Raw genomic sequence first — 26,190 nt, 5'->3', positions numbered from 1 at the left:
CAATTCTCTCAGCCTTTCCCGCAGTCTCCTGCTCAAAACCCCACTGCCAGTCCCCTGCTCCCCATGCTGGGCCTCACTAGCCACCTGTACATTCTTCCTGACTGCTCTCACGCTGCATTCCCAGGCCCCACTGTCTCCTGTCTTTGGGTAGATACTGACTGGGCCTCTAAGCTGAAGGCTGGCTGGCTTTAAACCCAATGAGAACAGTTGATGTGGTGGCCTCTTGTGTAAAAAATGAGGAAGGAGACCTAGCTTTTTCTGAGATTGTAAAGAGTTGTGTTTTGGTTTGGGTTTGTTTTTTTTAAAGAAATACCTACTATTGCAAGACTTGAGAGCATAAAAGTTGGAAACTCTGCTATTGACTTCAGTGGAAGCAGGACTGGGCTCTGTTGGGTTTTCTTTATGTAAGCACATTCAGATTCTATGTAAAATCTATGCCACTTAAATATTCAGAGTGTTTATTTTGTAGGAAGCATTTAATGGAGAAGGCGCTGTATACTTTACAGAGGTTGCTAACTAGAGAGCTGTCAGATAAATGTGTGTTTTCTTTGTAGGCTTCTTAATCATTCAACCTCAGTAAGCACAAGAAACAGGCCAAAGCAGACTGTGGAATCTGAAAAAAGGTATTAAGAAATTTTTAGCGCTTTCTTTCATAGTACTGAAGTAAGATTTTTTTTTTTTGTGAACATTTTATACAGGGTAGGGAAGGAACACTGAACAATGAGGACTGAATTCTTCCCTTGAATGTTCGCGACTTTTGTGGGAGCCTCACACTCCTTCCACTGACAAAATTTGGATGTGAAATACAGCTGTTGGAATAATAATACCAGAGCACTTTTTAGCTGTTTTGGGGTTGTGGTGGTGGTCTCCTTCAAGAAATTATTTTTTGTTTAATTCTGGTATAATATGATCATTAAGACATTTTATAGCAGTGTATTTTTCTGTAGATCAGTTTTTTTCACACCATGAAACATGATATCAGAAAGTTCTTATTCTTTCAGCCATGAGTTCATAAAATGATTAGTATTCCGGACCGCTATGTGCCCTTTACCGTATTGCTACTCTACTGGGTGACCTTAAATGCCTTTTGTGATGAGAGACCCAAACTTTACTTATACCAGTGTTGATAAAGGGGTATGTTTTTGAGGAAACAAAGGCCAGAGTTGCTTGGTGTCTGCTAACACCACCCTCTGACTCACGGTCCCCAGCAGCAGAAAATCAATCTCCGGGGGGTGGGGGATTCAGCAGAGTAAGGTTCTCACAGCTGAGAGTCTGGTTGAGGAGCTGATTCAATGAAAAACTTGGGGGTTCAGCAGCTAGCAGGGAGGCTCTTCCCAGGCTTGATTTTTCTCTCCACTTGGTCCCTGGTGGGCACAGTGAGGTGCAGTTTGCACTTCCCTGCACCATTGGGACTGAATTGAATTCTAGTATCTTACCTAAGTATCTAACATTCGTATGGTTTGGGTCGCTCAGATTCCATGGCTGAAGTTCAGTTATAAATTGAAGAATTTTGTTCTAGATCACTAAAAGCTTACACCAGTTCCTCTGATAATGCATGTTTGAAATACTTGGGAATGAATTGCATAGTTCCCTTTCACTTATTTCTTTCTGTGAATGATATGTGCCTACTATATGTTGTAGTAACATCCAAGATTATTTTGACAGAAGTCAGTGAAAATATTTTTATTTTTCATTTTGTTTACTAGGCGCTTTTGGCAGGTTGTGTGTAGAATCAGTTTCACTGTTTGCCCTCTTTAGTCAGTTTGTCTGTTTCTTTCTGGTTGAAAAGAACAGATAAAAGGTAAAAATTTTATAGGGCATTTTAAGGAAAAAACTCAGAACGCTCTCTTTGAAAGGGTGCCCTGTCAAAAGAATTTGTTTTAGTTTACCAATTTTAAAAGAAATGCAAGTTGATCGTGTCCCTTAGATGTCAATTTTGTTTAATTTTGGCATGTCCCTAATGTGAAAAGCTCTCTCGGCCATTGAGTTTAATTTACCAGTTTTATTCTTTGAAATATAGCCAGATTAGTTTCTTATCTATATTAGGAATAACTTGGGGGTAACTTTGAATTTCTCACTTTGAACATTTAAGTAGAACTTGAAAAAAATAGTTTTGGTGTTTAACTTAAACTGTTAGTAATCTGAAAAACACTTCTATATGATGTAAACAGTGCATTTCCAAGTTATTTAGGCATTAAAATTGAGCAGTAAACTGAAAGCAAACTTTTTTAATCCTAAATTTTGTTTGTTTTTTCTAGGGATACTGTTGGTTTGCTAGAGTTCTTTAATGGAGGTTTTTGCTGTTTGTGGCTGCTAATAAACATTTCCCAATTGTAAATAGAAGCATCAGGAGTGGAAAAGCTACTCGGCAAATCATATCCGTGAATAATGCCAAATCCTAAACCCAGCTACTGGGCAGGGGAGAGCACAATTACAATTACTTGGTATATTCAGGAGCGATCATGGGGGGGAAGGCCCTCTTCATAAGGTAGATTTTAACTAGCATCTTTTTGTCTGTGTTTGAACCAGTCCTAGGTAGAGGACCTATAGATATTCTATTTCTAAGAAACAAATTTGTCAGATACAAACTTCCCTTTTAATGTCGGAACCGTTTTGAACAGTAAAATTAGAGCCCCAGAGTCCTAATCCTTTGTCTGTGACAACATAATCCTCTCCTCAGCAGCCTAGTCTGTAACTAACAGGATTTTCCTCAAGTAAGGAATAATCAACACAAGTAGATGGAACTTAAAAACAGGATCTTTGTTTCCTTTCTGCCCTTACATTTATTACTGCAAGTATTTAATAGGAAATAGATATACAAGTAAAATTTTCTCTAAATATAATTGTTTTTCAATGCTTTCTATTCAGATTGGATTTCCTTGGTGAATAGGTCTATAAATGATAAATACATATTTAAGTGATTTAAAAATTATGTATGATGTATCTCACCACAGGACTGGTTCCAAGCATCTTAACGTATATTGTGCCTTTTGAAAAAGGTACATTATCCATGTCTAAACCAAAAATGAGTTCTGAGAGGATTCACTCACTGCTGGTAGCACCACCTGCTTGCCACCCTGGGGATTAGGTCCGGCCAGGCCTTGTGCCCTCCCCTGATGGTGTCTCTTTCTTTGTCCTCTCGCCCTGCGGACCCCTCTCACTCCAGGAACCCCAGCCTCCTCTTCATGATTCGGCCCTCTGGCCAGGTCACCATACTTATTTCCTGCCTCTCTCCACCCCCTCCCCCCCGGGTTATCAAAGTCCCTCTTGAAAAATGGGTTCAGGCAGTTTTCTTACTCACTGCCCCACTGGTGCCATTTCATCAGTGGCTGGTAGCCCCCTACTGGACCTGGATATGCCCTCTACTCTGGGTCCTGGCTCAGGGGCCCTGTCATCGGCAGCCAAGGTTTGATCTATCCCATACCTCGCTGCTTTCCCCATGAGCCTTGTCCTAGCTTCCCCCCTCTCGGGTTTGTCAACCTCCCAATTCCCTCTTCCCAGGGAGTGACTTTGGACTATCCTCTATAGCAGTGATTCTCAAACTAGGGCCGCTGCTTGTTCAGGGAAAGCCCCTGGCAGGCCGGGCTGGTTTGTTTACCTGCCGCATCTGCAGGTTCGGCCGATCACGGCTCCCACTGGCCGCGGTTCGCTGCTCCAGGCCAATGGGGGCTGTGGGAAGGGGGGCCAGTACGTCCCTTGGCCCACGCCACTTCCTGCAGCCCCCATTGTCCTGGAGCGGCGAACCGCGGCCAGTGGGAGCCGCAATAAGCCGAACCTGCAGACGCGGCACCCGGCCCGCCAGGGGCTTTCCCTGAACAAGCGGCGGCCCTAGTTTGAGAACAACTGCTCTATAGTCCAAACCACACCTCCCTTCACCCAGGGAGTGACTACAGACTACTTCCATGCAGTCCCCTCTGTTGCCAGCTTCCTGAATTATATAGGCCCCACCTGTTCCTGCCCATCTGAGCTCCCTGTCTCCTCCAGGTGCAGCCTGGGCAGTTAATTGGCTCACTTAGCCATCTTAACCCTTCCAGGCCTTTCATTGGGTGAACGCTCCATCCCAGGATCGCTTCTGGTTCATTGGTTATGGGCATTGCTGGTTTTCCTCCTCAGATTTTCTAATGCAATTAAAATTAGGATTTTAACCAAACCTATAATAGCCCTCAGTAGAAATTTTGCAGCCTGTTTCCCAAACTGCAGCTTGTGACATTTATAGTTTTGCTCCCCAGAACAGTATTGTAGAAAGATCATATATCTCATGCCTATTTTTAAATCTACCTGCTAAAAGTCTTGGCAGAGTATTAAGCGACTTTGTAGCTGCTGCAGTTACCTTAGAAATAGCCCCTTGTCCTCAGAAATGATTTGCTGCTTTTTTATCCTTCACTTTCTATTGTGTTGTATGCAGTGATGTCATGTTGTATAATGCAACATCATAATCCAGTTGCCCAGGCTGTAGATGACTCTAAATGTAACCCACTGTTTGGTGAGTGCTATGTATCCCTCTCTGTGCAAAGTCCTCAGAAGGGAGGGTCTCTTGCAGCCCACAGCTACTGCATCTGGTTCTTCAGCTCATGATGGGACTCATGCTTTCAGTTCTGGAGGTCCCTGGTTCGGTCCCCAGTGTCAGCCAAGATGGTTGCTGGTAAGCATTACTGAAGCAGTGAGTTTTAAGTAGGAACTTTGAAGAAGGATTTTGTTCAAAGAACTTAAACTTTTTAAGCTCATTTTTTGAATTGAATAATACAAGTAGTTTCAAGTACTATATCTACCTGTTAGTCCCCCTGTGAACTTTTGAGGTTCTACAATTTAATTTTCCTCTCTTCTAAAACATTTCTCTGCCCTATTGCTATGTGATGGACCCCCACACACAAAAACTGACCCTACAGGGCAAACAGTGAAACTGACTATATACGGGGCTGTTGCAGTCACAAAGTAAAAACTCTGGAAACGATAGAGAAATTGTTACTCTGAACTTTCAGTCGTAGTAATCTTATATGTTCTTAATATTCAGTTAAAAAAAAAAAGCGTGTGGGCTTAAACTGAAAGTACCCTTTTAAAATGGCATTAGAACAGACTTTAGTTTTACTGTTAATTTTGAATAAAGGGTGTATCTGGTTCTTGAAGAAAGGAAGTAACTGAATTCCACAAGTAATATTTTAAAGATTAATGTTATCCAGTTGTAGTATGTATTGGCAATAAGCTTGGAAAATGGTAAGCATAGTATGCTAAAACTATAAAGGAGCTTAAAATGGATCTGGATGCAAAAATCTCAAATTTCATTACATTTTAATCAAAAGCTCATAAAATTACTTTTGACAGTATTGGTTATAAAATTGTTGGGCAACACACAAGACATCAAAACAGTGTTCATAACAATATGCATTTTTAACACTAATTCAGACCTCAAAAAATCTGCTTAAAATATCAAATTTCTATATTAGTCTAAAGTATTTTGGAAGTCTTGCTATTAGTGTGTAAAAAGTAACAACATAGTTAATAAAACCAAGAAAATGCATATTCAAATAGTTTTTTTTTTTTTTTAAGTGTCTCAACAGATGAAACAAATTCTCCAGTGTCTCCTTACAGATGGCAGGTAAATATATGCATGTAAAACTATATCACCTTATTAGCCCTTGATAATCATTTCATCCATGGATGTGCTACTGGTGTAGCATAACTTGCATAGTGTTTGTGTTCACAGATGTATTTGTTTGCAGATACCACATAATTGTGGTTGCAAATGTAAAGGTAATCTAAAAATGTCCCTCTTCATTTTGTATTGCATCTTTAATACAGACTTCATTTTTCTTTCTTTCAAATAATGCTTATATGAATTTAAGATCTATGTACTACTTCTAAGGCATTATGGGTCTTAATTTCGCCCTACTTTATTCTTGTATAATTTCTTTGTCTTGTGCGTAACAGATTTTTCTGTTTTCTCAGCTTTTAAATAGTCCTTAGAATCATAGAATATCAGAGTTGGAAGGGACCTCAAGAGGTCATCTAGTCCAACCCCCTGCTCAAAGCAGGACCAATTCCCAGCTAAATCATCCCAGCCAGGGCTTTGTCAAGCCGGGCCTTAAAAACCTCCAAGGAAGGAGACTCCACCACCTCCCTAGGTAACGCATTCCAGTGTTTCACCACCCTCCTAGTGAAATAGTTTTTCCTGATATCCAACCTGGACCTCCCCCACTGCAACTTGAGACCATTGCTCCTTGTTCTGTCATCTGCCACCACTGAGAACAGCCGAGCTCCATCCTCTTTGGAACCCCCCTTCAGGTAGTTGAAGGCTGCTATCAAATCCCCCCTCATTCTTCTCTTCTGGAGACTAAACAATCCCAGTTCTCTCAGCCTCTCCTCATAAGTCATGTGCTCCAGACCCCTAATCATTTTTGTTGCCCTCCGCTGGACTCTTTCCAATTTTTCCACATCCTTCTTGTAGTGTGGGGACCAAAACTGGACACAGTATTCCAGATGAGGCCTCACCAATGTCGAATAAAGGGGAACGATCGATCACGTTCCTCGATCTGCTGGCAATGCCCCTACTTATACAGCCCAAAATGCCGTTAGCCTTCTTGGCAACAAGAGCACACTGTTGACTCATATCCAGCTTCTCGTCCACTGTGACCCCTAGGTCCTTTTCAGCAGAACTGCTACCTAGCCATTCGGTCCCTAGTCTGTAGCAGTGCATGGGATTCTTCCGTCCTAAGTGCAGGACTCTGCACTTGTCCTTGTTGAACCTCATCAGGTTTTTTTCTGCCCAATCCTCTAATTTGTCTAGGTCCCTCTGTATCCGATCCCTACCCTCTAGTGTATCTACCACGCCTCCTAGTTTAGTGTCATCTGCAAACTTGCTGAGAGTGCAGTCCACACCATCCTCCAGATCATTAATAAAGATATTAAACAAAACCGGCCCCAGGACCGACCCTTGGGGCACTCCACTTGAAACCGGCTGCCAACTAGACATGGAGCCATTGATCACTACCCGTTGAGCCCGACGATCTAGCCAGCTTTCTATCCACCTTACAGTCCATTCATCCAGCCCATACTTCTTTAACTTGGTGGCAAGAATACTGTGGGAGACAGTATCAAAAGCTTTGCTAAAGTCAAGAAATAACACATCCACTGCTTTCCCCTCATCCACAGAGCCAGTTATCTCATCATAGAAGGCAATTAGGTTAGTCAGGCACGACTTCCCCTTCGTGAATCCATGCTGACTGTTCCTGATCACTTTCCTCTCCTCTAAATGTTTCATAATTGATTCCTTGAGGACCTGCTCCATGATTTTTCCAGGGACTGAGGTGAGGCTGACTGGCCTGTAGTTCCCCGGATCCTCCTTCTTCCCTTTTTTAAAGATGGGCACTACATTAGCCTTTTTCCAGTCATCTGGGACCTCCCCCGATCGCCATGAGTTTTCAAAAATAATGGCTAATGGCTCTGCAATCTCACCCGCCAACTCCTTTAGCACCCTCGGATGCAGCGCATCCAGCCCCATGGACTTGTGCACGTCCAGTTTTTCTAAATAGTCCCGAACCACTTCTTTCTCCACAGAGGGTTGGCCACCTTCTCCCCATGCTGTACTGCCCAGTGCAGCAATCTGGGAGCTGACCTTGTGCGTGAAGACAGAGGCAAAAAAATCATTGAGTACATTAGCTTTTTCCACATCCTCGGTCACTAGGTTGCCTCCCTCATTCAGTAAGGGGCCCACACTTTCCTTGATTTTCTTCTTGTTGCTAACATACCTGAAGAAACCCTTCTTGTTACTCTTAACATCTCTTGCTAACTGCAACTCCAAGTGTGATTTGGCCTTCCTGATTTCACTCCTGCACGCCTGAGCAATATTTTTATACTCCTCCCTGGTCATTTGTCCAATCTTCCACTCCTTATAAGCCTCTTTTTTGCGTTTAAGATCAGCAAGGATTTCACTGTTTAGCCAAGCTGGTCGCCTGCCATATTTACTATTCTTTCTACACATCGGGATGGTTTGTTCCTGCAACCTCAATAAGGATTCTTTAAAATACAGCCAGCTCTCCTGGACCCCTTTGCCCTTCATGTTATTCTCCCAGGGGATCCTGCCCATCTGTTCCCTGAGGGAGTCAAAGTCTGCTTTTCTGAAGTCCAGGGTCCGTATTCTGCTGCTCTCCTTTCTTCCTTGTGTCAGGATCCTGAACTCGACCATCTCATGGTCACTGCCTCCCAGGTTCCCATCCACTTTTGCTTCCCCTACTAGTTCTTCCCTGTTTGTGAGCAGCAGGTCAAGAAAAGCTTTGCCCCTAGTTGGTTCCTCCAGCACTTGCACCAGGAAATTGTCCCCTACACTTTCCAAAAATTTCCTGGATTGCCTGTGCACCGCTGTATTGCTCTCCCAGCAGATATATTATATTGTAGATCTCTTGTTTTGCTTTTTATTCCTGGGTAGGAAACACATTGAAGTGCTGTGAAATGTTTGTGATCAAACTCAAAATGTTTGGTTGTAGATTTCAATTCAGTGTTTGTTTTATGTTCGTTTTATGGTGCCCTTAGGTGGTAATACAAAGACAGCTTTAGAAATGTAGATTGATTTATATGCAGTGTCCTTGTAGGTAAATATCTCCTTTTGAATCATCTTTCTTTATATTTAGTGGATATGAGAACATTTAATTATTTAAATTCACTGATCTTTTATGAATAAGCTTTTTATTGTCTCCTTCAAATTATTATATTAATTTACATGTTGTAAAGATGGATATTTAGATAGTGCCATCTATTGCATACATTTCATTGTAGGTGGGAGTCACAAGAAAATGCTTTTTAAAAAAAGAATATCAGTGGATAACTGACCTGATGTGTAAAATTATGCACACCTCAATTTGCATGCACAGTGACTCGCTGCATTCTCAAATAGGGTAATCACACATGAATAGCTGGTCACAAATCTACCTTTCCATTTGCATGCCTATTAGTGGTAAGTGTATACAATTTCAGTACATGCTAATTTGTGAAAATCAGGCCCAGCATGGATAATGAAGAAAGCTGTGGTTTTATAAAAAAAAAAAAAAAAAAAAAAAAGTAACAATTTAAGGCATTCATTAAACTTATACTCTCCCCCATATATAACTTATTTTAGAGTCTTGAAATGTAAGAAGTGCTGTCGGTAGAAGTGACCTGTATTAGAGATTGGTGGAATTACAATGCTGCAAAACTGAAGCGTAACAGAGACAAATAAGGCCCAAGATAAATAGTATTTCTAGTTAAACCAACTTTTCTGTTCAAATTTACCTCTGTAATATAATTTCAGTGTCCTCATAATCCATGCTAATGTTTAAATTCTTGCTGTCTAAAAACGTTGTTGAACTTTGCAGCCACTAGAAAACCAAAAGGATCTGACAGATGAGCAGCACTGGCCAGAAACACAGCCTGTTATCTGGCAGAATGAAGAGAGGAGGAGGAGCAAACAAGTTAGAAAGGAATATTTCAAGGTATTGTATACTTATTTTTTCATTTGCTGCCTCTTTTCCCTCTTTGAAGAACTAATGTTTCTAGTTACAACTTGAGCACCTTTTCTGTATCCTAAAGGAAGCCAATGTATTTAACTTAATTATCACCAGACTAGTATGATACAAACTGTTACATTTATCTTCTGGTTCACTCTCTGCTGCAATTTGTAGAAGTAAGTGTGTATATATCATCTAATCAAATACATATTAACAAACAATATTTTGAAATACTGTGTTTTAGGCATGAATCATTAAAATACTATGGGCTTTATTTCTCTTTTGTAAGATAAGCGGATGGGTTTTCTTGGGTAACTAAATGAAGGGGCCTAATGGGATAGCATTCTCTTCTAACTTGCACGTGAGTTATATTCTGCGTTGGTTCAGTCCTGTTAGATTAATACATCTGCTTCCAGGGCAATTTAAGAGTGCAGGAAAACTGGAAACATTTAGCTGAGTGAGGAAATGCTTCTTATTTCTCTTATCTTCAATAGCAAATGTAAACTTAAAACTGTATTCTGAAGGCAGAGAATAAAACCTAACCTAGAAACCTTCCAAACATCCATCATTTCTTCTCTTCTTCCCCCCACCTCAGGATTAAAACCACAAAAAAAATGCAAAACTATTTTAAACAAATGTTGATGCTCAGTTTGGTATTTTTGCAGTCTAAGAAAGATATACAGTACATCTTAAATCAGTTGCCATATCCTAGTACAGTATGCTAATATCACCCTTACATGTTTGATTTAGTAACTATCTTACTGCATTAACTTGAGGGTGAGAGAGAGGAAATACTCTGAAATTATTTCCGTTTGTTTGCAATATGGACTAATGGTCACAAGATGTCAGTGTCCGCATGATGCAAAATAGGCACAAGATCACAGGCAACAGAGCAGAAGTCAATTTTTTTTCCAACTTCTGTAGATAATTGTGGTGTTTTGTGACAAGCTTCAGATTAGGCTTTCTATCTATAAAGATATGACAGCTTTAACAGTGTTACAGAAGATCTAAATAAACTGAATCCAATAGCAAATTTCTTCTTTGAGTGCAGGTGCCTCTGTATATTCAACTGAATACATATTTGCTCCATCCTCCTGAAACTGGAAAATTATTGCAAATAGTGTCAGTTAGTCCACACCTGTGCCCCTATTCTCCTCATGCTCCACACTGAGGAGATAAGGGGTGGGGCTGACCGACCGCCTCTTCAGCTCTTTCTTAGCACCGCATGGCCTGAGTCAGAATCCTCCAATGTCCAGAGCTGATACTTTGTTATAATTTTTTCATTTTATTTATTATTTGGTGTTCACTAGTTAGTGTTGGATTCTCTGATGTGAGATTCTTTCCAGTCTCCCAGCATGGGACTTAGATTATGCCTAGGATACCAGGTTTCAAAAACCACGTCTCCTCCCGTTGCTCCTTTTGGGCCAGTGGCAATAATCATACTGCCTCTACTGCCTTGGAGAAGCTCATTTCTCCATCAAATGCAATATCTGCTGTGCTTTTCTGCGAGAACTTTGGCTTCGGAAGCACCTTATGGAGTGCAGCAAGGCTCCAGTCAGGCCCAGGCTGGGGAGACCTCCCTGTACATCATCCAGAACTGGCAAGGAGTGTGTCCCCTAGTACTATATGTGACTCTGGAGCAAAGAGGGGGAAAGGGAAGGACTCTTTACATAGACTATCCGGTTTGGCCAATATACATGGCAGAGGGGCATTGCTGATACATGATGGCATATATCACATTAGTAGATGTGCAGGTGAATGAGTCCCTGATGGTGTGGCTCATGCCCAACAAGGAAAATAACAGAACGCCACTGGCCATTACGTACAGCCCCCAGCTAAAACCTCTCCAGTACATAAACGATTTACAACCTATCCTGGAAAACGATCCCTTACTCTCACAGACCTTGGGAGACAGGCCAGTCCTCGCTTACAGACAGCCCCCCAACCTGAAGCAAATACTCACCAGCAACTACACACCACACCACAGAAACACTAACCCAGGAACCAATTCCTGTAACAAACCTCATTGCCTACTCTGTCCCCATATCTACTCTAGCGACACCATCAGAGGACCCAACCACATGAGCCACACCATTGGCCAAAACAGTCTCTATGTAAAAGAATAAATGGACACAAATTGGACATCAGGAATGGTAACATACAAAAGCCAGTAGGAGAACACTTCAGCCTCCCTTGACATTCTACTACAGATTTAAAAGTAGCCATATTTCAACAAAAAAACTTCAAAAACAAACTTCAAAGAGAAACTGTTACCTGAGTAGAGCCTTGTAGTGCTTCGGTTTACTTCAGTGAATGTGCTTTCCGTCATATGAGATCTCATGTTGGCGTTACTGTCGAGTGAAAAGGGCTTTTCTCTTTCTCCCTGCAACACATCCTGGCTATTAATTACATTTCTGTATTTCATAACTAACCATCACATTGTCATTCTGGATATAATTCTTTGCATGGTTAAATCAGTGGCCTCTTCAGAAAAGATTATTTGCTCAACCGCTATGGTTTCATCTGTAAAGTGACTGTGAAAACTTCAATGCCTGTAGTATTATATGGCTGCTGAACACCATTTCTGAGAAGATGGTGTTGTGGAGATGACACATAGCTCATTGATCTTACTCATCATCTTTCTGTGTGGTCCACTACCTATGTGAATGGAGTCTGGCTTTCTCAAGGCACTAGTTGCACAGAGTACTTCCTAGTTTGGTATGCAATTTAGGATTATATCTTCTTAATGTGCTCTTTTTTGCTTTCCATTCACATTTGCTTTATGGCCAGTGTAACTGTTTGTATGGCCCTTAGCTGAAATGACCGTCAAAATTGCAAAAATGTACGGAGAAACTTTTAATAGACTAAAACATACAGTGAATGGGTAGTCAATATTTCTTTTTGTTTTGTGCATTCATTGTGGCCCCAGATCTCATTTAATGTATACCATTCAAACCAGGTCTAAATACAAAATTATTAATTTTCTCATCGGTGTTTCCTGTGATGCTATCATCATAGTATCTGAGTGTTTCTCAAACTTTAATGAATTCAGCTTCACAATATGCCTGTGAGATTAGGTGATGTTGTTGTTCCAATTTTACAGTTGGGGGATTTAAGCATAGAGAGATCACAGCTAAAATGGTTGTCTCCTCTAATTTTGGATGCCCAACTTAAAACACCTAGGTTCTGATTTTTTCAGTATACTTGGTATTTTGATAGGACTGTGTATGCTCAAAGTACAGTTCAAGTTGACTTCAGTTGCAGCTGTGTGTGCAGAGCACGTCTGCACATTAGAACCATTTATAGCTGAAATTAATATAGTATATATCAGACTGAGAGACTCCTAACATGGGAAAACTTCAGCTCAAATTGATATACCTCTTGGGTGGGGCTGGAAGCACTACCTATTACTAAGGTTGCTCTATCATTGCTATTATAAGATCCTGTTTTCAGTAGCTTATAACTTGGGCCAGATTTTTAACAGTCAGGCTGTAATTTTCCATGCCAGGTGTCTTCCGTAAACTGATTTTTTTTTAAATTGTAGCTAAAATGTTTGTCATTCAAAGAATGTTGCTTTGCCCATGTTATAAAATTCTGGTGACCCTTTCTTTAAAAAATCTCTAGGGCTGCTGCTTTGGAATAGGTACTTGAAATTTTACAGGATGGTGGCCTTGGTGTCCAGGATGTGCCTTTTGCTATCCCCATGAAAATCTGCCCAAATTTGGGCAATTTATAAGCCTTTGAAAAATTGCAGTTCACACTTGCTCAGTAGAGACATCTTCAGTTTTAGCAGCTAGAAGCTCCAAAGGTGATCTCTGCACTGAGCATGCTCCAGCCCAGGGCTGAGTGCCTGAACTATGAACAGGGATGCTGTCTTCTGTTTCCTCATAGGACCCATTCCTCATTCAGTGCATAGGATGGACCCTGTGGGGATGAACCAGGGTTGTCTAGTAAAGGAAGCGATTGTCTGTAGGTCCCAGGCTTCATTTGTTCCAGAAGTTTAGAGGTGTGTAGTGAATGAGGCAGAAGACTGCAAAAAGAATGGTCTCATAATTAAGGCAGTTGAATTCTGCCATTAAGAATTTAATGGTTTTCGGCCTTTGACCTACAGGACGCCTTGTTACATATAGTGATACGTCCCGTACACAGGAAATACCTGCACTCTGGTATCCTGGGCCAGGATCATTTTCAAAATCTAGTACTTCCCTTTGACCTCTCTTCAGCCCCAAAGGGGTTCTTAAAGCTTTTAGTGGTGGTGTCAGATGTTGGCTGCGTGAGTCTGTTCTTACAGTGCTGTCCTAGCTCTGCGCAGATGGCAGACACAGCAGACCTAGATAGAACTGCCCAATAAGACCACAAGACTTGGTTTAGTAGCGAAGGCACCCGGCCAGGTTTATTGCCAAGGAAGCATGGTCCTAGCTCCCCGGATTAATGTCTACAGTTACACTAGCACATGTATGCCCATGACAGTGGACCAGCTCAATCAGCGGTGGGATGTTCCGCTGCCCCCTAGGCCAGACAAAGACACTCCCTCTAAGATCCATCTTTATACACCAGTACAAACAAGTTGCGTGTTGCCCCTCAAACGTAGTTAGTTACTGCTCCATGACATGGTTTGTTACCACCCATTACCTTGTATATGTTGTTTCAATCAAAACATCTCTGTCCATCACACTGTCATCCTGACCTTATCTCTAAGAGGGGGTCAGTGTATCCTTGTATCACCTTCGGGGAGTGTGTTCATACTATACTTGGTGTCGGGATGTTCTAGTACCACCCTTCTGGAATGTGCTTGCGTGAGTGTCCTGTGCCTAGCACTTAGGAGTGTGCATGTTTCTGCAATATCAGCCCTGTTCTTGCCAGGTTCTGTGAGCCTGCACACAGGCAGAGCCTGACTTTTGCTAAGACTGCTTATCTTCCGCAAGAAGCAATTTTAGTCTTCCTGTATCTGAAAAGTCAAGGCCCAGTCTTACAAAGCAGTGCTAATTTCCACCCAGACAGCTCTCTCCCTCTTCCAGAATTGGGTCTCCAGCTAAATGTAAAGAACTCCAAATTATCCCACTTCAGTTCTGACACCTTATCAAGGGTAAATCAATCAGAATCACTTACAGATAATGTGGCTTGCCTGTTCTATATCAGTAAACAGGAAGGCGCAAGATCCCCTTCCCTGTACACCGAAGCTATACAATTATGGAACTGCTGTATAGTCCATCATCTTCAGTTATTAGCTGCTTTCCTGGAGTCCAAAATGTCAAAGCCTGTTACTCAGCAGGCGCTCCTCCCAGGACTACGAATGGGAGTTGAACTCTCAAATCCTTCATGGAATATTCCAGAGGTGGGGACTTCCACAGATGGACCTATTCACCACATCCCACAACAGGAAGTTCCTCTTATCCTACTGAAGAGGAGGTCTAAGTCACCTCTCTTTGGGAGACACCTCTCTGCTTCCTTGGACAGAGGACCTGTTCTGCACATTCACTCCAACACTACTAATGCTAAGAATGATGAACAAGATCAGGCAAAACAAGACCAGGGTTATCCTTGTAGTGCTGAGCTGGCCGACACAAGCTTGATATCTTTACCTGCTTCACTTGTGTATCCAACTGTCGCTCAAGTTTCCAACAGTCCCTCAACTCCTCTCTCAGGATGCAGGTCATGTGCTTCACCCCCAACCTAGAGGTCCTCCATCTCTAGGCATGGCTCCGAGATGGCTCATGGGATTAAAATCCACCTGCTCGACAGGAGTACAAATATTACTAAACAGTAAAAGGGAGTTAACTCCTAATTATTTACCTTCAAAAATGGAAGAGGTTCAACCGCTGATATCACCATCACCACCTTGTGCCCGAAGCTTCTCCTCCATCAGCCATATTTGATTATCTGCTGGATTTAAAAAATCAGGTGTATCTATTCGCTCTATTAAAGTTCATTTCACTGCAATATCAGCTTTTAATTCCTCTCTAGAGGGGTTTTCTATTTTTGTGCACTTAATGTCATCGAGATTTATTAAGGTCTGGGTAATCTTCATCCACATGTTAAGGATCCTGCTCAGACTTCAAATCTCAACTGGGTACTTCAATACCTTATGGGACCTCTGTTTTAATCGATAGTGACCTGCTCCTTGCTTCACTTATCTATGAAGATGGCCTTTCTAGTAGCTGCTATGTCAGCCCTCAGGGTTGGGGAGCCTTGATGGTAGACCCCCACACGATATTTTTCAAGGACAAGGTCTTTCTGTGACTGCACCCAAAGTTCTTACCTGAGGTGCTGTCCAATTTCCATTTAAACCATCTTCACCCGTGGTTTTTTTTTCCTAAACCACATAAATCTCAGCAGGAGATTTCCCTTCAGACATTAGTTGTATGATGGACATTGGTCTTTTATATGGATAAGACTAAACAATTTCAGAAATCACCTAGACTCTCTGTCTCCATTGCTGAAAGGTCAAAGAAGTGCATGATCTCTTCACGGAGACGGTAGAGATGGATCTCTGGCTGTATTAGTGCTTGGTATGATGCAGCTGGTGCTTTGCCTCCCCAAAGGACTGTAGCACACACTACAAGATCACAAGCAACTTCCACAGCATTACTCAAAAATATTCCAGCATCTGAGATATGCAGAGATGCTACATGGGCTTCAGTGCGTACCTTTCTCAACCCTATGCATTAGTTCACGCCATCAGATCTGATGCAGCACTTGGTTCTGCTGTACTGTCTTCGATCTTGGACTTGATGCCGAAGCTCGCTCGCTCCCTCCCAGTGAGTACACTGCTTGGGAGTCACCTGAAGTGGAGCACCCATAAGGACACAACTCAAAGTAGTAGTTACGCAGTAACTTTGGTTCTTCGAGATGTGCGTCCGTATAGGTGCTTCACTACTGCCCTCCTTCCCCTCTGCCTCAGACTGTTCTTGTTGGGCATTCAGATACAGAAGAATTGAGGGCAGTTTGCCCGTGTAGCCCTATATGCCCTCAGAGTGCGGCATGAGGTTGCATAGAGCAGTGGTCTCCAAAGTGGGGTGCGCAAGAGGATCCTTGGGGGTGCGCGGCAGGAGGAGTGCTTTTTTTTCCCCCTTCTCTTCGTCAGGCGGGAGTCCGAGCGGCTTTTTTATTTTTATTATTTTTTTGCTTCGGCAAAAATGGTAGAGTCAGCACGGCAGGGGGTGCACGCTCAAAAAATTTTTACTGATAGGGGTGCGCGATCAAAAAAGTTTGGAGACCACTGGTGTAGAGGGCATGAGTAGGCCAAATGGACACTGCTAATGGAAAATCTCTGATCAAGGGCTTGAGAGGTGCACGCGCACCTTATGTGGAGCACCCATAGGGACACGCATCTCAAAGAACCACTGTTACTGCACAAGGTGAGTAACCTTTTGTTTTTACTTCTGCAGCACTGCTAGCTTGTCAGCAGCCCTGTGACATAGGTAAGTAATGTGGATGGACAAATGTAAGTAACGTGACCTGCTCGGGATCATGTCAGGAGTTAGTGGCAGTCAGGACTAGAAACTGCTAACTCCCAGCCCTGAGTTCTTCACCATTTAAAAACGTTTACTGAATGATGCCCATCTGTCTCGCAATTTGACTGACAGAGATTCCATTTGGTACAAATGAAACCCATGTTTCCTGTTTAAAAAAAACAAAACTTGTTTCTGTTTTGCAGTACAAGACTTCCAGAAAGAGTTCAAGTGGAAATGAAAATGATGAGGTGAGCATGATAGTGGTAAAAAATACTTCAGAAAATTCATTATTTATTTGTATTAGTGTAGCACCTAGTCGTGGACCAGGATCACGCTGGGCTAGGTGCTGTACAAACATCACACAAAGACTGTCCATGCCCCAGAGATCTTACAATCGAAGTATAAAACAAGAGACAACAGTTGCATACAGACAGATGGGAACACAAGGAAACACTGAGACAATGAAGCATTTGGGGATTTTTACACTTTAGTACCAGTATAGTACCGAACTAGTAATAGTTCAGCTATTCAACTGAACAAAGGCAATGTATACACTGCTATATACATACTATACACAATATTAGGTACTTCGGATGAAGTGACTCTTCCACAAAAAGCCGGTTAATATTTCCTTATGCTTTTTGCACCATATTATTTCCATAGCAGCCATCAGCATGAAATGCTAATACTAGGACTGGCAGGAGATTAAAAAAATTAATCGTGATTGCACGCGCTGTTAAACAAGAATAGAATGCCATTTATTTCAATATTTTTGGATGTTTTCTACATTTTCAAATATTGATTTCAATTAAAACACAGAATACAAAATGTACAGTGCTCACTTTATAATTTTTTACAAATATTTGCACTGTAAAAAACAAGAAATAATATTTTTCAGTTCACCTACTACAAGACTGGAGGGCAATCTCTTTATCGTGAAAGTTGAACTTACTAATGTAGAATTATGGACCAAAAAAACTGCATTCAAAAATAAAACAATTGAAAACTTTAGAGCCTACAAGTCCACTCAGTCCTACTTCTTGTTCAGCCAATCGCTCAGACAAGTTTGTTTACCTTTGCAGATAATGCTGCCTGCTTCTTGTTTACAATGTCACCTGAAAGTGAGAACAGGCGTACGCATGGCACTGTTGTAGCCGGCATTGCAAGATATTTACGTGCCAGATGCACTAAAGATTCAGATGTCTCTTCATGCTTCAACCACCATTCCAGAGGACATGCGTCCATGCTGATGACATGTTCTGCTCAATAATGATCCAAAGCAGTGCAGACCAATTCATGCCCATTTTAATTATCTGAGTCAGATGCCACCAGCAGAAGGTTGATTTTCCTTTTTGGTGGTTTGGGTTCTGTAGTTTCTGCATCAGAGTGTTGCTCTTTTAAGACTTCTGAAAGTATACTTCACATCTCATCCCTCTCAGATTTTGGAAGGCACTTTAGGTTCTTAAACCTTGGGTCGAGTGCTGTAGCTATCTTTAGAAATCTCACATTGGTACCTTCTTTGCGTTTTGTCAAATCTGCTGTGAAAGTGTTCTTAAAACAAACAACGTGCTGGGTCATCATCCAAGACTGCTATAACATGAAATATATGGCAGAATGCAGGTAAAACAGAGCAGGAGATGTACAATTCTCCCTCAAGGAGTTTAGTCACAAATTTAATGAATGCATTATTTTTTTTTACGAGCATCAGCAGCATGGAAGCATGTTCTCTGGAATGGTGGCTGAAGCATGAAGGGGCGTATGAATGTTTAGCATATCTGGCACATAGATACCTTGCAGTGTCAGCTACAAAAGCGCCATGCAAACACCTGTTCTCACTTTCAGGTGACATTGTAAATAAGAAGCGGGCAGCACTATCTCCTGTAAATTTAAAAAAAATTGTTTGTCTTAACGATTGGCTGAACAAGAAGGACTGAGTGAACTTGTGGGCTCTAAAGTTTTACATTGTTTTGTTTTTGAGTGCAGTTATGTAACAAAAAAATCTACATTTGTAAATTGCACTTTCACGATAAAGAGACTGCACTACAGTACTTGAATGAGGTGAATTGAAAAATATTGTTTTGTTTATCATTTTTACAGTGCAAATATTTGTAATAATATGAAGTGAGCACTGTACACTTTGTATACTGTGTTGTAATAGAAATCAATATATTGGAATATGTAGAAAAACATCCAAAAATATTTAATACATTGGTATTCTATTGTTTAACAGTGTGATTAAAACTGCGATTAATCACCATTAATTTTTTTAACTTAATCGCGTGAGTTAACTGGCATTTAATTGACAGCCCTAGCTAATACTAAATGCACTCAGACCTCGCATTTGAAAGTCTGGAGTATAGTAAATAAAGAGTTAGTGTTACTTTTGAAATTCATTTTTTTGCCCTCCTTTTTTTGTCTTGTCTTTCATTTCTTGTTGGAAATATTTAAAGCGAAACCACTGGCAAACCATAATGTTGTCAGTTACCTTTCCAATTGCAAGGTCAGGGTGGCTGAAATAGTCTTCCTTTATCTTTTTATGTCTTTTAACAATATGGAAACCCACAAAGCAATGCTTTGGATTATTATAGCAGTTACCAGTTCAACTGCTATAGTTACTCAAGTGTGAATTAATAGATGCATCTAAAGTTAAAATCTGGGGGAAAATTGTTTTATAGTGTAGAAAAAGCTGGATCTCAAAGAAAGATCCAGTGACAACTTACGTTCTATTTTTGTGACCATCTTTAAAGGAAAACTGCAGTAACTAGTTCCGGTCTTTTCCAAAATAATATTTATAGATAAAGGTGTGCTCTGTGACTTAAACATTTTACAACTAAATGAAAGGACTATATTTTAAAATAACATTCGCTTCAAAATGAAATCTATCAAATTGAAATGTATTTACTGAATAATAGACTTAGGCATTTTCCCATGTATTGAGGTGTTCAAGTTAAAGATGTTTTACAACAGGAAAAACCCTTTGTCAAATTATGGCTGCTGTACGTGTGTGTTTAGTTGATTTGCAATTTTTTTAATTTAGTCACTACCACTTTGCCCAACACTTGAGGAAAAAATGTTGCATGTGTCTTTTGTATGCATTTTCATAATTTCATATACCTATTCAAAACCATAATTTTCATTTTATAATTTCATCTCTTTGATTTCTTTTTAGCAAGACAGTGATAATACTAATGTGTCCCCACAGTCTCCTGTATCATCTGAGGTACAAGTTTGTGTTTTGTTTTGTTTTTTTCTTTCAGTGAACATTTTCTGTGTGCGCTAATTTGTTTTCATTGTGGTTCACTGTGCAAAAACATGTAACTCTTGGACAGGTCAGAAAATGTTAATCAATGAGCTTTGCTTTGAAAGAGGAATTGAATTAAAATATTATGCACTTGTGCAATAATTTAAAAACAGAAATAAGTAGGAATCAAGGACAGATTCCTTGTTAACTTCCTTAACTTGTCCTGCCTCCACTAGCATAAAATCTCTCGCTCCCTCTGTTTTTTTTTTTTTTTTTAAAGGTTGGTGTATTAGAAAGTAGCATTTGTTTTCTGCCTCTTACTCTAGCTGATGAAAATAGCTACTGAGAAGGGAGAAATCATAGCTGCCATATTGAACAGACAGAGTGCAGGCTACCTACATGTGTAGCATTTTAGAGAGTTTAAAAACAAGTTATGGTTTGGACCTCAGCGAGTCCATAGAGCAGCCAGAATTGCAAAAGGCCCCCCCTCTAATTTAAGGGAATTCATCCCCACAGTCATGATTGCCTTATGCATCTTTTACCCGGGCAGTGTGGTTCTCTGGTTGTTTGAGGGTTAGGAAGGAAAATCCTTTGTGGTCTGACCATGATGTTTCCCTGGCAGTCAGCTGCATTACAGTACTGACCCAGGAAGAAAAGACACCCAATGAAGCTGAAGGTTTCCACCCATTGCCAGATAGGGATCATGAGGTAGGAGGCTGGGAGAAGATTCCAAGCACATCAGGGGACTGAAGAGTTGGAATTTCCCTTCGCCACCTTTTGGGATGGGAGAGGCCACTGTCCCAGCTGTTGAAGGTTATTTCTTCTTGAAAACAGATAATCCCTCCGGGTCTGTTTTCCCTCCATTTGAGCTGCAAAAGGGCAGGGCCGGCTCTGGCTTTTTTGCCGCCCCAGGCCAAAAAGCCTCCGGCCGCCCCTGCGCCCCCCCAGCAGCAGGGGTGGGCGCGGGGGGGAGAGGGCAGAGTGCCCGGCCGGGGCTCCGCTCTCCCCGGCGGCCAGGGTGGCCAGTCCCGGCCGGGGCTCCGCTCTCCCCGGAGCTGGAGCACCGCACCGCGCCGCCCCCCTCCAGGTGCCGCCCCAAGCACCAGCTTGGTGGGCTGGTGCCTAGGGCCAGTCCTGAGCAGGGGAGAGACAGACTTGGATTAGTGGCTGTCTACCTGGAAGCTGCTCATTCCACGATTACCTACCCATGCTGTCATTTCCCATTGTTCTGTAAGTGGTTCTGGCCTTGCTTGCACATGCAAGTGGCACCAAGTTAACTAGCATTGGCTTTTATATAGATTTAGTTAAATTGATCCCAGCTTGTGTGTGGATTCCCTTAGTGTTTACAGCTAGCTTATAAATGTGTCCACGCAGAGACTTGCACTAGTTTAAATTGATTTAAAAACAGATTTGAGTTAAACTTGTGCCACTTTTGTGCCTAGAAGAGGCTTATGTCTTTCATCTGTGGATGGTGAGTCTTCATTCGCTGCTTTCTTATTAAAATGTCTTCCCCCTCATTATAGCTTTTCAACTAAGTTAAAGCAGGTTCTCTTGTCATCATGGAAACAAAAGTTTAGGGTGTGAAAACTTTTTTTTAATTTTTCATCAAAAATTGGAGAAAATTGCAGAAAATTTGATATATTATCTCTCTTTAACAGGATTATGAAAGGACAGACAGTAACTCTCATGGTCCGTTTGGTCTCAAACCTAGGTCAGGTAAGGTGGTGCTATCTAATACAGTATGCCACAGCAGATCTTGCTTCCCACATTGGAGCTGAAGATAAGGGCAGCAGAAATGTGAGACTGGGACTTTTTGGAACAAATAGAAGGGGAGAGGCCACTGCACAGTACAGTGCCCACGGTTCACTTATGGCAAGTGTACAGTTGGAAGAGACATGACTAGCTGCTCTGACAAGCTCATAACTGCACTGTCTCTAAATTGCAGTTATTTGCTACATTGATTTCTAGAGCCCTGAGCGGATACCAAATTTGTATCTGCATCGGATCTGCAAAAATGGTCCGAATATCCACAGATGCAGATATCCGTAGATGTAAAGCAGATATTTGCAGGGCTCTATTGATTTCTTTTGTGTCTTTCGCCGTCCTGTGTAGGGGGGAAAACAATGCAGAACTGCCTTTGGCAATCAATGGCTGGCAGGCTAGTGTCCATTGAAACAATATGTGGGGTTTCAGAGTTTGCCAAAAATCATTAGGCTCAGCACATTTCGGCTGCCCTGCCCTTGCCATTTCCAGACAGCTGCTAACTCCTCTTGGTTAAAGCAGATCTTAATTTTCTGAAGACTAGGAAGCAAGGCTGCAAATATTTTTAGTTCGTGCTATCTTCTGACATTTGCATCAGTCATATGCATGTTATATAGTAACCATTTAAAGTATAGTTGAGAAATGCTGCCTTGGCCAAACAAGGAAGAATTTCACATGAACATCTGGGAGTTTCTGAGCTCATTAGGAAAAGCTTGCCTTACTACTTTACAATATGCATTCAGGTCAATCTTTTGCTGTCTTAACAAATTTGTTCTTTGTTAATACTCGCTTGTAAGCACTCAGTATCAAAATGCATTCTGCAGTTGGTTATTTATTGTCTCTGTGGACAGTTCACTCTCTAATGTACAGTGTATTATAAAAGACTTCCACCTTTTAAGAAGTTTATACTTTGGGTATTTCCATAGGCTCGGTGGTTAAGATGAGAATACACATCTTTTACGTGTAGCATGCATGTCATAAAATGTACAAGACCAGTGTTGGCATTAGGAACAAGTTACATACAATGCTCATTATTGGGGATGTCTAGATTCTTTCCTGCTAAGATGACCCCCCCACCCAAAAAAATTAGAACCTCTTTCAATGGGTTTTCACAAGAATTAAATTTAAGTGTAATAAGTTACAATATTTCTAAATATTATGGAAATTCTTCCAAGTTTAATACTGCAAAGGTATTGGTATTTGCAAGTATGAGGATAATCAAATAATAAGTCACCTGCAAGGGTTTTTTTTGATAGTGGAGAGTGATAAATCAAATGCAAACTAGAATGCTTAACCTTGTCCTTTCCATTGCAGCAGGGCAGCATTATGAAGCTTAGGTTAATAAGAAAATTCATACCCGTAACTTGTGGTTTCATAAACTTTCTCCGGTGACCTAGTTTTAAATATTTATTTTAATTATTACTGGTTATAAATAAATTCAGGGAGTTCCTTCCACAACAGGTTTATGCTGGGCTACAGTAAAAAGGTGTAAGAATAGATATTTTCAAAAACCAGTGTGGTCTACCCTGTCAAAAAAGAAAGCATAGTTATGTACCCAGACAGATTTGCTACCTACCTAATTTCCAGGCACAAATGCAGACATTGGAAGGGAGAGCCTATGTGCTTCCCCTTGAAAATTTAACACCTAAAGACTACATGTAGCCGCTAGCCCATTGAGCCGTAAGTTATTGTAGTCACTTTATAGCATTGGAACATACTTGTTCTGCTTAACATTTCAATAACTGTGATTTTTCTCTTTTACTTTACTGGTGGATTTTTTTTTCCATAGCGGGGGTGTTCCAAATATTGACAGCTGTCTGTTTTATAACAGCTTTCAGCCGTTCCTCTCGCCAGGACTCTGGAGTAGTGGACCCTGGATTTACAATGAGGAGGAAAATGGAGCATTTAAGGGAAGAAAGGGAACAAATAAGACATCTTCGCAATGTACGTTCCCATGACTTGCTGTTTAGGCTCAAGCTGGGGGGGGGCACACCCTTGCGTGCAGTGCACTTACTTTTCTTTGCACCACCAGCATATACTTGCTGTAAAACCTATCTACGTGGCCCAGGCAGTGCAAGGGTGATAGCTGCAGTATTGTAACTCCATCTTTGGAGTTTGTATGCAACACATCTCTCCTACCAGGTTAGGAAAGGGAGTGCAGTTGGGATGCCCCATCACCATGTCAATCTGGGCCATACGTTTGGCCCTTGAGAGCCAAATGCTGCTGTAACATGGCACAAGGAGAATGGTGCCCACCACTTGACTGTGCATTCTGGCATGTACCTGAAGAGTTGGTCCCAGATTTCGAATCATCATCCCTGAATCATCAGACATGCTTTGGTGGGAAGGACCTTAGCTGAAAAGAGTGTGAATAATGCCATGTTGGATCTAAATTTCAGTGTTTTGAATAAATGTTTTCCTATATGGCTCTATTCTGAAAATCATTTTGTAAGTTACATTCTTAATTAATAAAAAAGTGTAACTCTTTTTTTATGCAGCTACTAAATAATGGTTAGATAAAACAGAAACTTAGAACAGTCCGTTCTTCTTGATGTTGTGTTAGTTATATTTTTAATTCATCCTCCGATTCCCAGCTGTATGTCATCAGAGGCTGCACACGTCTAAAGGGCACATCATGTACAGAGATTTCAGTTAAACACTGAATCTATATTCTAGATAATACCATGATAGCAGCTCCAGCTCCTGCTGTAGCAGCAATTTGCTCAAGTCCAGTTAAGCTGTTTAGGAGAAGCACTGCTCCTAAGGTGATTGATCGAGTGTGCTTCCTGCCCCTTTCTCCATGAAGGCTTGTAATTTGTGTGGTGAAAAGCACTTCCACCTTCCCCCAACTCTCTTGCTACACAAGTGTAGGTACTTCCACCCCTCACCATTCAATTATCACTTGTCGGGTGGGTGACACCCCAACCCCCAAAATATGCTTCCACTCCAACTATCTGTGTCTCTCTCTCTCTGTGGGTGTGACCCCCAGAGTAGTAGAAAAAAGAAGTTGCCTCCCATGAATAGCATGTATCAAACCCATAGCCTCCATATCTTCACCAGCAGCTGATGCTGCTTTTGAGCGTGACATTTCAACCTACAGATCCTTCACTTTCAGAGAATGAATGTGCAAGCTGTCCGTTGTATGGGCTTTGACAGGAGCAGTAGGTTTGTTTTCATAGCTGATCTGCACATGTGCACAGAGCACCATGGTAGCAGCTGCATGAGCTGCTACCTCGATATACCTGTGAACATAGTTACATCATTCAAAACAGCTGAGGAAAAGCAGATTAATTATACAGAGGATATCTGTACCCCTAGCATAACAGTTTAGGGTTAGTGTTGCCATTTTTAAATGTATGGGATTATTGGATTTTAAATTAAATCAAAATTTCCTTGACAGTGATACTATCGTTACTATGGACACCTCTTCTATTTTACAGAATCTTGAATCGAGGTTAAAAGTCATTTTGCCAGATGACATTGGAGCAGCATTGATGGATGGGGTTGTTCTTTGCCATTTAGCCAATCACATAAGGCCACGTTCTGTTGCAAGTATTCATGTACCATCACCAGCAGTGGTGAGTCATCTGCATCATTTTTATTCTATCTGAAGTGAAAGCAAACTATTGGAATTCAGCACTAGAAAATTGGGAATTATCTTCACTATTTTAAATGGTTATATTATCAATTTTCATTTTATTTCAGGATGCAATAAGCAAGTATTTAGTGTTACATTAAGGCTCAAGGGTTTAGCAGTCTGTTATGTACTAAGTCCTTAAAAAATTAGTTTTGTAACTTCGCTTGATTTCTAATACAACTGTTATTGAATTTGCATCATAATTATAAAGTCCTTTTATAAATGTGTAACAAAGATCTAACATCCTATCTTTACAGCCTAAACTCAGTATGGCAAAGTGCAGAAGAAATGTTGAAAACTTTCTTGATGCTTGTAAAAAATTGGGCGTGCCACAGGTATACTAATCACTTTATTGATTAATATACTTATTAATAATCGCAGACAAGATGTGTTAGCATTTACTTTTCTGGGTTATCTAGAAAGCCTAGTAATTAGGGCAGTGAAATGGGAGTTGGGAGACCTGTGATCCATTCCTGGTTCTGCCACTGGCTTGCTGGGTGACCTTGGCCAAGTCACTTCCCTGTGTCTCAGTTTCAGGGGATAATGATAGTGACCTTCTGTATAAAGTGCTTTGAGATCTACTGGTGAAAAGTGCTATAGACGAGCTGTGTGTGTGTGTTTTTC

At 41.2% G+C, this 26,190-nt stretch overlaps 1 protein-coding gene across 6 annotated transcripts in view; it reads left to right on the top strand.

The window, feature by feature from the left end:
• LRCH2 (leucine rich repeats and calponin homology domain containing 2) overlaps positions 1–26,190 on the top strand; it is an 89,722-nt gene that overhangs the window by 46,327 nt on the left and 17,205 nt on the right. For 4 of the 6 annotated variants that reach the window (XM_054038995.1, XM_054038997.1, XM_054039000.1 and 1 more), the window contains 9 exons: positions 555–623; positions 5,545–5,593; positions 9,342–9,458; positions 17,131–17,175; positions 20,097–20,147; positions 21,827–21,884; positions 23,761–23,873; positions 25,370–25,507; positions 25,824–25,901. In XM_054038995.1, the coding sequence (XP_053894970.1) occupies positions 555–623; positions 5,545–5,593; positions 9,342–9,458; positions 17,131–17,175; positions 20,097–20,147; positions 21,827–21,884; positions 23,761–23,873; positions 25,370–25,507; positions 25,824–25,901 (718 nt within the window). The remainder of the gene's footprint in view (positions 1–554; positions 624–5,544; positions 5,594–9,341; positions 9,459–17,130; positions 17,176–20,096; positions 20,148–21,826; positions 21,885–23,760; positions 23,874–25,369; positions 25,508–25,823; positions 25,902–26,190) is intronic. The other 2 variants (XM_054038996.1, XM_054038998.1) reach the window with 1 other exon arrangement.

The sequence above is a fragment of the Malaclemys terrapin genome, chromosome 9 (genome assembly GCF_027887155.1).
Source record: "Malaclemys terrapin pileata isolate rMalTer1 chromosome 9, rMalTer1.hap1, whole genome shotgun sequence".
NCBI classification, from domain to species: domain Eukaryota; kingdom Metazoa; phylum Chordata; order Testudines; family Emydidae; genus Malaclemys; species Malaclemys terrapin.
Note: the sequence above shows the minus strand (reverse complement) of the source record. Positions and strands in the feature narration are given on the sequence as shown.